The 15,560-nt window shown below is 32.7% G+C and overlaps 1 protein-coding gene across 2 annotated transcripts; it reads left to right on the forward strand.

Annotated features, from left to right (window-relative positions):
- On the forward strand, window positions 425-14,412 carry LOC109706419. 2 transcript variants are annotated; one of them, XM_020227247.1, is made up of 3 exons: window positions 425-683; window positions 6,531-6,589; window positions 11,090-14,412. In XM_020227247.1, the coding sequence occupies exon 3, from the start codon at window positions 11,098-11,100 to the stop codon at window positions 14,074-14,076; it is 2,979 nt and encodes a 992-aa protein (XP_020082836.1). In that variant the 5' UTR covers window positions 425-683; window positions 6,531-6,589; window positions 11,090-11,097; the 3' UTR covers window positions 14,077-14,412. The 2 variants fall into 2 exon arrangements, with proteins under 2 accessions (XP_020082836.1, XP_020082841.1); XM_020227252.1 differs by lacking the exons at window positions 425-683; window positions 6,531-6,589 and having other exon boundaries at window positions 11,322-11,445; window positions 11,564-14,412.

Raw genomic sequence — 15,560 nt, forward strand, 5'->3', positions numbered from 1 at the left:
AAAACAAATTATGTTTCTCAAAATTAATTTACTATTTTTTTAAAAAAATAAAATTATCAGCATGAAACGCATGGGTCAGCAACCAATTTATTTTGAAATTAATTAGTCAAATACTATATAAATCAAAGAATCGCCAACTCAACACCATTAGTTTGCTTTAAAATGATTTTTTTTTTTTTCAAAATTGCACGTATAGAATGATACTTTCATACCCAAAAATATAATTTGTCTAGAGAGTTAAAAACAGGAAATAAATTTGGTAGGTAATTACTAAATCTATCTCCAGATCCATCTCTTGTTTACTTGCTTTAGAATTTGTTCCTTTCCAACATAACAAGTAAGGAATCAGACTCTTTTTTTCTTTTCTTTTTAACTCCTACCTGCCTATAAATACATTCTATTCTAGTTGTTCCCTTAGCAAGTTGAAAGCCTTATACTCTCATATGGCAAGGAAGACCTATACTATGGATTTGCCGATACCGAGCTGAGTGAATGAGCGCATGAAGGAATGTTTTGGAAAGCGGTAGGAAGATACGGTGTTCGATACTCGCCTAAATGGACACAACCAGCCATTTGGATCTGTCTGGTGTTTTTTCTCCTTAACGCACAAATAGGCATTTAGTCATTCGGATTCTATCTGGACTCTTCCTCCTTGACGCACAAATAGACATTTAGTCATTCAGGTATGCATATATTTAATTTCTTACATATTCTTACCACTTATTGTTTGTTGTTTCGTTATTTTTCTGATTTTGTTATTGGTTATTGCAACTGAGGTTTAAGGCTTCTTTTTATTCAATAGGGATTAAGTTTCTTAGATAATACAATTAATCGACTGTAAAAAAGAAACTCCTAACAATATAAGATAACTATTCATTAAAATCAAGCTTAGAAGGAAGGAAATGATATTCTAATGTGATATGTAATTAAGAGAATTTATTATGATTATATGCCTGAACACATTATATATAATATCTATTGGATTTCGAAGGGAGTCAACACTCTATTGCTTTATTTTAGTTTTCCTTCGCATTCTTTTATGGCCTAATTGTAATCGCCATTTACTTGTTCATCCAAACTCACAACTCTTAAAACTTAGATGAAAACTATGCTATATGGTTTATGAAACAATATATAATAGTGTTTTTTTAACATAGCTTTCTTTTTTTCAACTATTTGATACTTTAGCAATAGTTTTAAAATCTATAATTTTTCATGTCTAAACTATGTAGGGTTCTATATAACCTTTGAGTGTGCGTGTGTGTGTTTGTGCAAGGAAAAATTCTAGAATGCAACAGGTATATTGATGACGTGGCGTAACAAGCCAATCAAATATCTCCTTTTAGAAATATATGTTCCATCATAATTATAAAAAAATATTTTTATTGTACTTTTATTTGAAAAGAAGAAATGTGATTGGCTTGTTATTGATGACGTGGTGCAAGTGTGACAGTGTAGAATTCCCCATGTGAGAGAGAGAGAGAGAGAGAGAGGGAGGTAGCTGCTTCGTTTAATTTGTTTTTAAAAATGCGTCCAGCTAGAAATGCAAAATAATTAGGCTTCGTTCAGTTTGGATATAAATAAAAATGACTTATTTCAAAAATAAATATAAATTTAGATATAAATAAGAAACTAGACCAATTTTACATTTAGATGAAAATTGGTTGTTTTTAAAAATAAGAAAAATTACGTTTGGATAGAGAAATAGAATAAGAAAAATAGTAAGTAGTTATAATGTCACGCCCCGGGGCCGATTTTAAAAGCCATTTTGAAAACAGAGTTGCGGAAAACGTGCCATTTTTTATTTTTTTTTTCAACCTGGCCCACGCGACGTACAGACCCGCCACAAATACAAAGATCCTCTGTCCACTCGGACAGAGTCTCCTTTGTATTTGCACGGCGTACCAGCTATACAACAGGATCTCAACCACAACCTACATTTACCAATCAACAACCAAAGTATGATATGCANTGGCTTCTCCGGAAAATCGAGTTACTATTCACTTTAAGTGAAACTTGGAAATCGCGTAGAATTTCCGTTTTAACTCGATTTCGCCCGAAACTTGACGAGTGCTTTTGTAATTAAATTACACACAAAAACATCGTCAACTGAGAGTTTAACTACACTGCAAAAATATCAGTCCTCACATATAAATAGAAAAATGATATTATCCCTCTTGTTATATTTGAATTTAAATTTTTAAATTTTAAATTTTTATTGTTAAAGTTAAAATTTTAACTTTTAAATTTTAAAATCTGAAATTAAAATTTAAAGTTAAACTCTCTTATTTTAAATTTCAAAATTTTAAAATTTAAATTTTAAATTTTAAATTTTAACATTTAAATTTTAAATTTTAAATTTTGAATTTTAAAATTTAAGATCTAGTTTAAATTTAAAAATATAAAATATCAAAATTTAAATTTAAAAAATATAAAAATATCAAATTTAAATTTAAAATTTAGAATTTAAAATTATAACTTTTATTTTTAACATTACAAATTATTAATTTTAAAAATTTAAAATTAAAATTAAAATTAAAATTTTTAATTTTTAAATTTAAAAAAAAAAATAGGGGTGGGAACCAGCAGTTCCCACCCCTGTTTCACCTGAGGGTGGGAACAAGCAATTCCCATCTTTAATTAGTATATATTTGTGTTTGGGTACGAAAGGGGATAAGAGCTTATTCCTCCTCTTGTACCCAGTCCGGCTCGTAGTAGGGTTCAAAATTGAAAACCTCGAATACCAGCCATCAACTGGCATCAAGCTTTTAGTCAATTACGCTAGATATATACAATCGACAGCACCGGATTACATTTTAATGCTTAAGCACAATTAGAGCTTCATAGATGATTTGAATTAATTTGCATGATTTGAGAAGATTTCATAAGTATAAACAAATCTGATATTTTGGGATTGGATTTACCATAATTTTTGTTCTTTTACATTTAAGAAAAGTAATCTAACCTTAAAAAAAAACTCTTTGTAATTTTTTTATAAACCACGTGACTAAGGAGAAATTGCAATCAAAGGCATTTCACGCCCCAAATAAACTAACTTAAAAATCACAAAATGTGATTCTATTTTGTTTAGGCACTAGAAAGAGTAAATATTTAAGCCATTTTTTAAACAGGCCCTTAACTTGTAGTTTTCTAGCTATTTAAATCCGCTTAACTTATGAATTTTTTAAAATTAAGTTATTTTAGACTGAAAATTAGAGTATTTTATCAAATTTATTAGCAATTTCACCAAATCTAATGACTTTAATTAATTTTAAGCATAGAGGTGAGAGGGTCTCCTTACATTTTTACTTTTATTTATCTATAATTAATAAAATCAGAAGCCGAAGCTTTGGATTATTTTTATCAAATGGCAAGCCAAAATATATAGTTGATGCATGACAACCTTATTTACGACAATTACATTATTTATAACTAAAAGAATTTTAGATTATTAAGCAATCAGTGTATTTATCTATAACTACATCGATCTAATGTATAATCTTAGCCAATCTTATTTTTTTAAAAAAAAAATTATCTATGCAAATAATTACGCTTTAGATTTTTTTTATAAATTTTTATAAATCTATTTTTTTAAATTAGCTTTTTATTTTTTTCAAAAAAAAAAGATTTTAAAAAATATTCATGTGGAACGCGTGGGTTAACGGCAAGGTCAACGACTAGTTTATTTTGAAATTAATCAACCCGAGAATACGGAAGCAAAGAATTTCCAATTCTACAATTTTGATTTGCTTTAAAATGAGTTCTATTCTAAAGTGGCAAGCAAAGAATTATACTTTTGTAGTTGAAACTTCTGCTTTCGCTAAGCGACATGCCAAATTGTTGACATGTGGAAATCTTACTATGACAATTAATGTTTTTATAATTAAAATAAGTTTAGACTATTGTGGAAAGAGTTAAAAATAGAAAAGAAATTCAAGTATCCAATCAGTATATTAATTTATAGATTAATGACTAGTTTAGTTAGAAATTGACCTATGTCTCTAATTTTTGTTAAAATGGGTTCCTTACTAAAGTAGTGAGTAACGAAATTATGCACATGCGATGACATTTCTATGATTTGAAATGGTTCTATATAGGAGATATAATAGGACTAAACCTTTTAATCTGATTAAAGTATTTTGAACGGTGGCTTGGTTTAAAAAGTTAAGACAGTTAAGCGTGTTAGGATTAGACTAGTTCTAGGATTGATGACCCCTTGGAAAGCGAGGCATCACTTTTTTTTTAGGAGAAACACGCCCTAAGGTGAATTTATTTAGCAATCGGTAGGTACAACTTGAGAGAATTCATCTACAGAGGACCAAAAAGACAGTTTGTTGCTAGAGAGCCCCCAGTAGGCCAAACGATCTGCAACTACAATATTTTTAGAATATCTTGAAGACCGTCCATAGCTAAATTGCTTGGAGCTTTCAAGAAAATTTTGAAGATCCGTGATTCTTGTTCGAGCTTCATCTGTTAGCGAATCTGAATGATAGCTCCTAAAATGCAAGGCTTTGATGATGGGTGCTGAATCTGAGTAGATATGAAAAGTTTCTCCCGGATACCTTTGCAACAAAAGATTTGTCGCTCGGGAAATTGCTCCAATTTTCGCTGAGCAGGCATCATGGACATCCTTCAGTACATCAGATATGCACATAATGATTTCATGCTGATTGGCAATCAGGCATCCTACACCACCTGTAGTACCACCTTTCCAACTCCCATCCACCCATACTTGTAAGGAAAAGGTCGCAGGTTCTTGAATCAGAGTTGGGTCCTGTATGCTAATCCTCATCATGTTCTCTTTAGAATATAAGGTCGTCCAGCTGCGAGCCCGTGAAATGATGGCAGTGATGTTGAAATTTTTTCCTTCAAAAATCATCTCATTTCTTCCTTTCCATAAGCTCCATAATAGATGAACACAGAAAGCCCTATGAGTCGCCATGTCTTTATTAGTTAGGATAAAGAAAATCTAAAAGGACGGAGGCCTATCCGCATTATCAATTAGAAGGCCTATACTGGATGCGAACCAGACATGTCGTGTTTGCTCACAATTAAAAAATAAATGTACCAACGTCTCAGGCTCTTGTAGGCAAAACGGGTAGAGTCCATTAAAGTTAGGTAGTCTCGAGGCTAGTGCGGCTCCAACTGGTAACGTGTCTGCTACTAGTCTCCAGAAAAATACTTTAGCTCGAGGCATCACATTTTTTATGCCCCAAACTTTTCCCCAGATAGTATGCTGGTTTTCATGTGGCTGATGCAATTAGCTATGATCCAGACCATCGTTTAAATGATTGATAGCGGATCGCAGGGTGAAGCGGCTAGATTCGGAGAATTTCCATCGTAGTTGTTCAGAATTTTGGACCACAGCGTTCGCCATGAAATTACGGATTTGTAACATAGAGCGCCAAATAGGTGAAACTACAAGTCTGTTTTGAGCCGACCAGAAGCTGAGATTGTTAGCCCGATTGTACTTGTTCGCCAGAACCTGTGCCCATAATGATGTTGGCCTTGTGAGGAGCGACCACACCAATTTGCATACTAGGGCGCGATTAAGCGTTGACAGGGATGGTATACCAATCCCCCCGAGTTCCCTGTTTGTAGTTAGTTTTGTCCATGCCTTTGGGTAATAATGGTGACCTCCTGGCTTGAAGCCCCACCAGAAATCTCGAATAATTTTTTCCATTTGGGGAAGAAATTTTGCAGGAAGTAGAATGAAACAAATAGAGTATCGAGGTACCGCTAGGAGCACCGATTGTATAAGAGTGAGACGCCCCGCATGCGATAGATTTCTAGCTTTCCATCCAGCTAATCTGCTTTGTAGTTTATCAATGATGAAACTGAAGGTGTTGGTTAGGGACCATTCCAAGCATCACACCTGCTGCAATTTAGTTTATGGCCATTATATTTTTATAATTAAAAATGTTTAAACTACAGTGGAAAGAGTTAAAAATAGAAAATACATTTGGACTGGGAATCAACAGAGTCTTATCCATCCATCTTTAATTAAATTTTCTTTGAAAATAATTAGGTTTTAAGGTTATTATGATTTTTTATAAAATAAATTAGTTGTCTTAAAATTAATTTACTATTTATTAAAAAAAAAGAAATATCAGTGTGCAACTAAGGGTTTAGCAACTAATTTATTTTAAAATTAATTGATCCAAAATTACAAATCAAAGAATCCCCAACTCTACATCTTTAGTTTGCTTTAAAATAGATTTTTTTTTTTTCCAAAGTGGCAAATAAAGAATGATACTTCTATAGGTAAAGTTTTTACTTTCGGTCAACAGCACGCCAGATTATTTACGTATGTGACAATCCTTTTTAAGACAATAATTTTATTTGTATAAACCATTAAAACTAGAAAATAAATTTTGGTATGCAATTAGTAAATCTATCTGTAGTTGCATCTTAAAAAAATTTGCTTGCTTTAAAATATATTCCTTTCCAACATAGCAAGTAAAGAGTTAGACTTTATTTCTCACATATACTTGCTTATTAATACATTACTTTCTAATTGTTTTGTTCAGCAAGTTGAAAGCCATTTGGATCTCTCTGCGGCTCTTTAATTTCTCATTTAATCATTCGGGTACGCACACATTTAATTTCTTGCATTATTCTTATTACTTATCATTTGAATTTTGTTTCGTTATTTTTCTGATTTTATTATTGGTTATTATAATTGAGATTTAAGGCTTCTTTTTATTCAATAGGGATTAAGCCCCTTAAATAACACTAGTGTAGTAACTCGCGCGATGCGGCGAATAAATAATAGAAGAAAAAATAAAAAATATTGAAGAAGAAGAAGAAAGGAGTTTGGAAAATAAAAAATTCAAGTGTGTTTTATTTTTTGGGTAGGAAAATGTATGAATTGAACTAACCAATATAAGTATTGAAAATTGATACCTGCCGAATCACCATTTAAAGAAAAAACCTACAAAGGTCGTATGAAGATGGAGATGATAATGTTGCGATCATGACAACGATGGCGATGAAAATATCATAGAAGTTTGTATGATTTTGCACCCTTTTGGGCATGGAATGGTCAGAACTTGCGAGCCAGAACTGCCACATTAATTATGAAATCAAAACTAACATCTAAATTAATCAAAATAATGCACATAAATCAAATACTTGATTGATACAACCACTATATAAAAAATAATTAGGGCTTGGAGGACTCTCTTGTTCTTCCCCAATCTTTAGATATGAAAATAGTAACTATTCATCTCTCCTCTTTTAATTTTGAATGTTAGGAATTGTTTGAGGGAGAAGCAAGAACTAATATTGAAGAGGAAAAACTCAGTAACGTATAAATTAAAAGCACATTGATTACATATTATTGAATAGAGATGAGGGGAGGGAAAAAGCCATGAGTAAAGATCAATTCAAAAAAAAGGTTAGTGAGGGTGGAGGAAAACTTGCCACGTGGCAAAAAGAACTAATATTGAAGAGGAAAAACTCAGTAACGTATAAATTAAAAGCACATTGATTACATGTCATTGAATAGAGATGAGGGAAGGGGAAAAGCCATGAGTAAAGATCAATTCAAAAAAAAGGTTATTGAGGGTGGAGGAAAACTTGCCACGTGGCAAAAAGAACTAATATTGAAGAGGAAAAACTCAGTAACGTATAAATTAAAAGCACATTGATTACATGTCATTGAATAGAGATGAGGGAAGGGGAAAAGCCATGAGTAAAGATCAATTCAAAAAAAAGGTTATTGAGGGTGGAGGAAAACTTGCCACGTGGCAAAATCATTGAGAATTCATATAGATAAATAGATGATTACATGACTGCAAACAGAACAAACTTCTAATATTATAAGGTAATTATTCAAATATTAAATCAAGCTTCGAAGGAAAGGAAATATATAACATTCTAATATGGCATTTAATTGAGAGGATTTGTGGTGATTATATGACTAAACACAAATAATATATAATATCTATTGGATTTCGAAGAGAGTCAACATTTTGTTTCTTTATTTTAGTTTTCCTTTGTACTTTTTTATTGCCTATTTTGTAATCGCCATTTAGTTGTTCAATCAAACTCGAACTCTTATTAAAACCCAAATGAGAACCATGGCGTTTATGAAACAAATATAGCTGATTTTTTAAACTATTTGATATTTTAGCAATAATTTTAAAATCGATAAATTTTGATGTATAAACTATGTAGGGTCTTTTTTTTTTTTTTTTTTGGCGATAGAAAATACCAAATACTAAATGACCAAATACCAAATAACCAAACAACTAGTAGGGGTAAGCTTAACATTCAATTTAAGGATTAATTTCATGAGTACCCCTCTACGCATATTTAATTACATACAAACCCTCCAAAAATTATCAATATTAAAAATACTTGTTTAATTTTCATAAACGGAAACGGAATGACTCATTACCTCATTCTATTTGATTCGCCGCCTTAATCAGAATTGAAATGAACTATTTTTATTGTCAGTATTTAATTGGTTTAGTTAAATTTCAGAAATGGAATCAAATTAATATATCAAATTTATCTTTATAATACATTTTAATTACTTTTCACGATTTTGAATACTCTATTTAGAATATAAATGAGTAACTTATAAAATAATTAATGAAAAGTAAGACAATTTTATATTTTATATTATTTATATGAATAAACAATTTATTATTATTTTTTATTGTAATAATTATATGGTAACATATAAATCATAAAATTTTATTTGATTCTAATAAGTACAATAGTTTACAAAACATAATCATTTTGTCAAAAAAAAAAAAGGGGGAAAGAGAAGTCATATTTTCAAGATCAATATTATAGTAAACTAAAATTATTGATAACAATATAAAATTACCCAAAATAATATATCATTATTCCAAACAGTCTAAAAAAAATTATTATTAAAATTGTAAATAAAATTACCCAAAACTATGATCTAGTAAATAAAAATAAATTTTTAAATATTTCTGCTAGACCCATCGGAATTTGGATTGACAAAATAATATAAAATTGAGTTCACAACTCAAAACATAAAATTTTATAATTTAAATTCAAACTAAAAATTAAATATTAAAAATTTACATCAAAATTTTTAAATGATGTCAAAATTTTAAATATANCAAAATATAAAACTAAATTTTGATTTATTCAAATTCAAACTTAAAATTATAATTTCAATTTCAATTTGAATCCATAAAATTTAATTTAAATTTTAAATAAAAGTTTAAATTTTAAATTAAATTAAAATTCATAAATTAGATCCAAAATGCTTGATTGAATTTAATTTTTAATTCAAGTTCAAATTAAAATTAAAATTTATAAATTTAATTTCTAACTTTAAACTTATATTTTATTACTAAATAAGGTTAAAAAAATAAATTTAATCCGAACAAACATCCATTCCGTCCGGATTCAACTTCCAAACCGGCCAACTAGGCCGGAATGGGAAAAAGGGCTAATCCTGCATTAATTCCTATTCCGATTTCTAGGTGAAAAATAGATGAACTAAACACACCCATAAATTAAATCAAAAGTAAAAAATTATATGTTAATAAACTATTTTAAGGGGTAAATACATCTTTTGTGTATTCTACTGAAGCAAATTTTACCAAATGGAGATTTATGATGTAATTTATAGATTTATAGGGGTAATATTAATATTGACAATTTTGAAGAGATATCTTTGATATTTTTAAAATTTAGACAGACACGTCTGAAATTGCTCCTAAAAAAAAAAAAAAAAAAAAAAAAAAAAAATCTAGAAGTTGAAATATGAAAATTTTCCTTGTAAAGTTTAATATCAATATAAATAATTTTAAAGGTGTGTGAAAAAGTTTTAAAAAATTTTACACAATGTGAAAAAATTTGTATTTAGTAATAGAGAATCTGAAAGGCTACGAAGGTTTAAATTTGGATCTATTTAATTATATTTATTAGTGGAATATGTGAAAAAGTTTAAGTTTAGGTTTTCTTAATTGATAGAGTAATTAATAAACTAAGAGTCTAAAACATATTTAGTACTGCACAAATATAGTTAATTCATTTAATTTTTTACTTTATAGTACAATGTAGATGCAGATATAGATTCGCAAAATTATGCTCGAAAACGCGCACTCAGAATGAAAATTATAGCAGAACATAAACAATTTAATCAAAACGTACTAAGCGAAAAGAAATGAAATTTTATTTAAATGAAAAGGGAAAATTATTTAATTTTACTTACTAAAGAGTGATTAAAACTATTTAACTTGATAAAATCTCATCAAGCAATTTGATAAATTGATCCTTTTTTTTTCCTTACAGTTACTTAGTTCTAAAAAATCAAAATTAGTTCCAGAAAAAGTGTAAATCCAAAAATAAATAAATTAATTAATTACTTATAAGTTATAACAAGGAAAACCTTTTCACCATCGTAGTTATAGTGCATAGGATTTGCAACACCTAATCAAATATCTCCCTATTACATAAAAATAAAATAAAATAAAATTACTATTTTAATGTACAATTACTTTTTCTTTTCTTTTTTTTCTAATCGGGCTTTTTTTTTTTTCTAACTGTTTTAATTTACAACCCATTCAACTTAATTTTGAAGATTTAAAATGCATTGAAACAAATTTTAAAATATATAAATTTGTATCATAAGTTAAAAATATACATAATACATAATAAAATTATAACTTTAAAATCATAAAAAATTATAAGTTTATTAATTTTCAAACTTTAAAAATAAATAATGTAATATTTAAAACTGTGTAATTAAATTTAATACTCTATATTTTTAAAGCTTTTAATTCGTAATAATTGCGTACCTTCAAGTAACCATGCACAACGGGTGTGGGTGTGTGTGTGTCTAAAATTTTGAAAATATCTCAATTTGTAATTAATTAGATATACTGTTTTTGTTTGAATAATAAATCATATATATATAGAGGCCAGGTTAATTTATAGCTAGCGATCGGCAGGGAGAATTATTAATTAAGAAAAGGAAAGAAAGCTACAAATTAATTGACTAGCTCTATCGAATATCGATCGGTGAATATATATATATATTATTATTATTCTCGCCACAGATGGATTGACGATCGATTAAATTAAAACCCAGCTATCACCATGAGCACATTCATGCGGGGCGACTACGAAGAGATAAAGAAGGGTGTGCTTCGAGACTTGCTCGATGGGTCCTTCCAGAAGATCTTCGTGAAGGCATGGAAGGGAGTCGGGGCGACCGCTTTACTCCAAGAGGTGGCGGAAGCGGTCGAGACGCGGGGGAAAGGCGAGTTTGAGACGGTGATCAAGGTGGTGCGGCCCGCACCATTTGGGAACCGCAGGGAGATGCAGAGGGCGGTGGCGGAGCAGCTGAATCTACTATCTCCTTCAGTCACGGCCGCGTTCGACGACGCAGACGAAGACGACGACTTCTGGGGTGAGGAATTCAGCTCAAGAGATATGGTTCCGAAGGTAAAAATGGAGATCTACCGAGCTGTGAAGGATCATAAAGTGCTGCTCGTCCTTTATAATAATATTGCCGATGCCAAATTAATTGATCCTAATGATTTGGGTATTCTTATCACAAAAGGGTTGATCAACAATGCGGCCATGTGGACCTCTGGGATGAATATTAGCATGGAAGAAGCCGCGTCAGCGAGTGCGGATTTTAGCGCAACGATTAATTCACCAAATGAAGAAGCCGCACTTGATCTTGTGTACAAGGAGGCCGTCGAGATTGCCCGTTACATTGACAAGAGCAGTGGTGGGAGCTTGCGGACCACCCCGGAATTAGTCCTCCGCTGCTTTTGGTATTACCTGCTGTTGTTGCGTAGAGCAGCGTTTAACCGATCGGCACTACTACCCCATGATGGTCGGCCCCTGGAAGCTGCTGTCAAGTATTTTGTGTGCGACGGAATTTTACATGGAGATGATGATGCGGCGGCGTGGGAGATTGGGAAAGCACTAGCTCCGCTGATTGGACCCATCGTAAATGATCAACTACTGCAATATTGGCAGAAAGAATTAACCTCTACCACTTGGACGCCGAGAGGGAAAAATAAAGAGCTGTTGCCCCCGAAAACTTTATTGATCGACTCTACCACACAGAGAGATTGGGCAAAGTTCTCATCGCCATCATCATCGAAGGAGGAGGAGAGTAGTTACCGTTGGATCTCGGTGCGCTCTCCTCAAACTAATATTCCAGAGCCATGGGATTTCTTCTTCAAAGAATACCGCGGTTCAGTCTTATCTGATGTTTCATCCGTCTTTTGGCATTTCAAGAAAACACATGAAGTAGCTCTACCGGACAGCTTCTTCGACCATTTCAGCAACGTTCGAGTGCTGGAGCTTCTCGGCTGCGTAGTAAGTCCTATAGGACATTCCTCCTTCCTTCGTCTTCGCAACCTGAGAATGCTTAGGCTGGAGCGGTGCAAAGTGATTACCAAGCAATGTTCTGTTGATCCAACCTCTCTCTCGTTAGCGCAAGAGGAACAACGAGAGCCAATATTTTTTGATAACTTATGGGTGCTGAATTTATACAACTCAGATGCCGATGCGTTTCTTCTAGCAGGCAAACCCTTTGAGCTCACGCCTAACCTCCTGGAGCTCGATCTCACTTATTGCAAGGGGTTAGAATATCTAAACTTCAATCTCCCTGCAACAATTGAAACAATCAGCCTCCAAAGGTGCGCATCGCTAAAAGCGGTGGAGCTAGTCGACCCTGCAGAAGCTCCTTTGCCCAACCTCAATACCTTCCGCCTCAGCGGCTCTAAGCTGATCGCCAAGCTCTCCCTACGAGGATGCCATAAGTTGGAGAACGTAGACCTACAAGAATTGATGGGGCTCGAGGTGCTCGATCTTTCATGCACCGCAATAAAAGTGGTGGATATCAGCAAACTCCCACAACTGAAGCAATTATTTCTCCTCGGATGCGAGCAACTCCGTAGAGTAGCCGGTCTTGATAAAGGACCAAGACTAGATGTGCTGTACTTGGATAACTACAATGGCGGCGATGCTTGCGACGTCGATCGGTGCCTTGATTCCTTTCGAAATCAAAGACCAAGTGAGTTAACCAAGGGGACTAACGATGCTGATCAAAGATTACTCCACGCTCATATGGTCGTGAAGGATGTTAGGCTCTTCCGGTCACTTCATTATGCTTTTCTTGATCGATTAAGCAGAGCAAAATCCTGCTTCCATATCCATGTCAAGGGTTCTTCAACTGCTAAGAGAGGCACTAATATTGGTACTACCACCAGATCGGCATTATGTTATGCAGATGTTTTAAACACTATGACAGATCGTCACCGTCGACATCACCCGTCGCCACCTGCTATGCCTCTGAATAATCACATAGAGGTTGATGGAGGTCACGATTCCCGAATAGTAGAGGAAATACCATTTTGGGATATAATGACATATGCTAATTCTTTATTCATTCACGACAACACATCTAATTTTAACATGGGCATTCAATTCAGCGATCTCAAATATTTCCGCATTGAGAGGTGCCCGAATTTGGAGTTTATCTTCCATTGGAGTGGTGCGGCTGATTCTGTGGAGAGCATATGGCTCAGCCAACTTCCGAGGCTCAAAGCTTTACATGAATATGGAAGGATTAGGAGTGGGCAACTGAAGCATATTTACTTGGAGTTTTGCGCGAGGCTAGAATATGTACTCCCCTCAGTGTCAGAGCTACACGACTTGGAAACAATCAACATCCGTTATTGCGGCGATCTAACGGCAATTTTCAAATCTGATGATGATAATAATGAAGATGAAAACGGAGCTCCTCCAAATCAACTTCCGAAACTGAGGTCCATCCATCTACAGGAGCTTCCGAAGCTACAACACATATACGAGCTAAACATTTGTGCTCCGTCGCTGGAAGAGATCAAGATTGTGGGGTGTTTCAATCTCGGAAAACTTCCTCTTTTCGGCCGGTCGGACGCTCGTTCAATGAGAGGTGTGAAGATTAGCTGCGAGAAGGATTGGTGGGATAAGCTACAATGGGATGGGTTAGAATCCAACCACCACTCCTCTCTCTTCAACCCAAAACATTGTCCTTACTATAAGAAGCGTATGAAAGCTAGATATTTATGAAGCACAGCTCTGCTCCAATGTTCATATGCAAGGTGAACCATCTCTCTCTCTCTCTCTCTCTCTCTCTCTCTCTCTACATATTAATTGTGTATTTGTGTGCATATACACGCACATGTGTGCTTGATCGTGTGCGTCTATATGTATTGATGTTTGCGAAGCTTTTCATATGCTTTTGAGAAATAAGTTAGCCATAGTGCAACATGTTCTTTCTTTTCTATTTACAGGTGTGAGCTTGTCTACGTGTGTAAAAATATTACATATATATTTGATTTCTTGAGACTTGAGTGTGTAACAGAGAAAATGTCTAAGCATATATTTGACTCTTTGATGACAATAAAGGACAGTATTTATTTATTTTTCTTATCTTATTTTCTACTCTCTATCACTGGTAGTTTTCTCTTAAGTCGTGTCAACCAATTCAATTTACATTTTGTTACACAAGGGATAAGTTGCACAAATTATTAACACAGCGAAGGTTGTCTAATAGTTTGCTTGCATGATTAATTATTTAGGTCTTACGTTAATAGCTTGATAGATTTGAATTGACTTGGCAAAACCTGTGTAAATTTGTGGAATTCTTTTTATAGATTCGCATGCTTTGATTCTAGAGATCTCCGAAGAAAAATAAATAAATAAATAAAGTAGTATTTCCAAAGTAACACGAAAGGACTTTCCGTTCTCTATTACATCCTATGTATTAGTACTTCACATTCTCTATTACAAGTCCATCTAGGATACTATCGATGATAGATTAATAGTATTTATTATTTATTTTCTAGCCCTTGAATCAAATATTACTGCAACTACGGCTACTAACCAAAGTCATCCAAAAACAAAAACTGGATAGCAAATACTTTTCCTCTATTATTGATAGTATTCTAACTTTACTCCTCTATAACATCCTGTAAATTAGTAGGTTGTGATTTTTCGTCCCTGTTATTAATGTATCATACATGCCATTTTATTTGCTAAATAATTTTTTCAAGGTCTTTTTTAAATCATTGTTATTAGCTTATATTTTCTGCATTATTTGTTGAGAAATTTTGGCATTTCATATCAGAATTAGTCAGAATTGAAGTCAATTTATGGCATTTTTTGACTCCAGAAAAAAAATTGAAATTAATGGATGACTCTATTTGTTGGTGCGTGATATGCAGAAATTTTATTCTGACTCTGATTTATGGGTGAACTGAGAATTCCTCATTCAAACCTTCTCTAATCTGGCTTAGAAGGTTGGACTAAAAATTAAACTCAGGCGAAATTGAAACTGATTCTTAAATTCAAAATGTGGCCAGGCCACCTTTCTTCAGACCATGGCCGAGTACGGCGCAAGCTTTATTCAAAATAACGTCGGCTTATACATTGAATAAGGGAAAATAGCTTGTAGGGCATATTTGTTTCATCGAAAGTAAAGTGAAGTGAAGTTGTTTATTATCATTAATAACTAACTACATTTGTTATTTGATTCACCGTACATTATATTT

Source organism: Ananas comosus, linkage group 1 (assembly GCF_001540865.1).
Source record: "Ananas comosus cultivar F153 linkage group 1, ASM154086v1, whole genome shotgun sequence".
Taxonomy (NCBI): Eukaryota; Viridiplantae; Streptophyta; class Magnoliopsida; order Poales; family Bromeliaceae; genus Ananas; species Ananas comosus.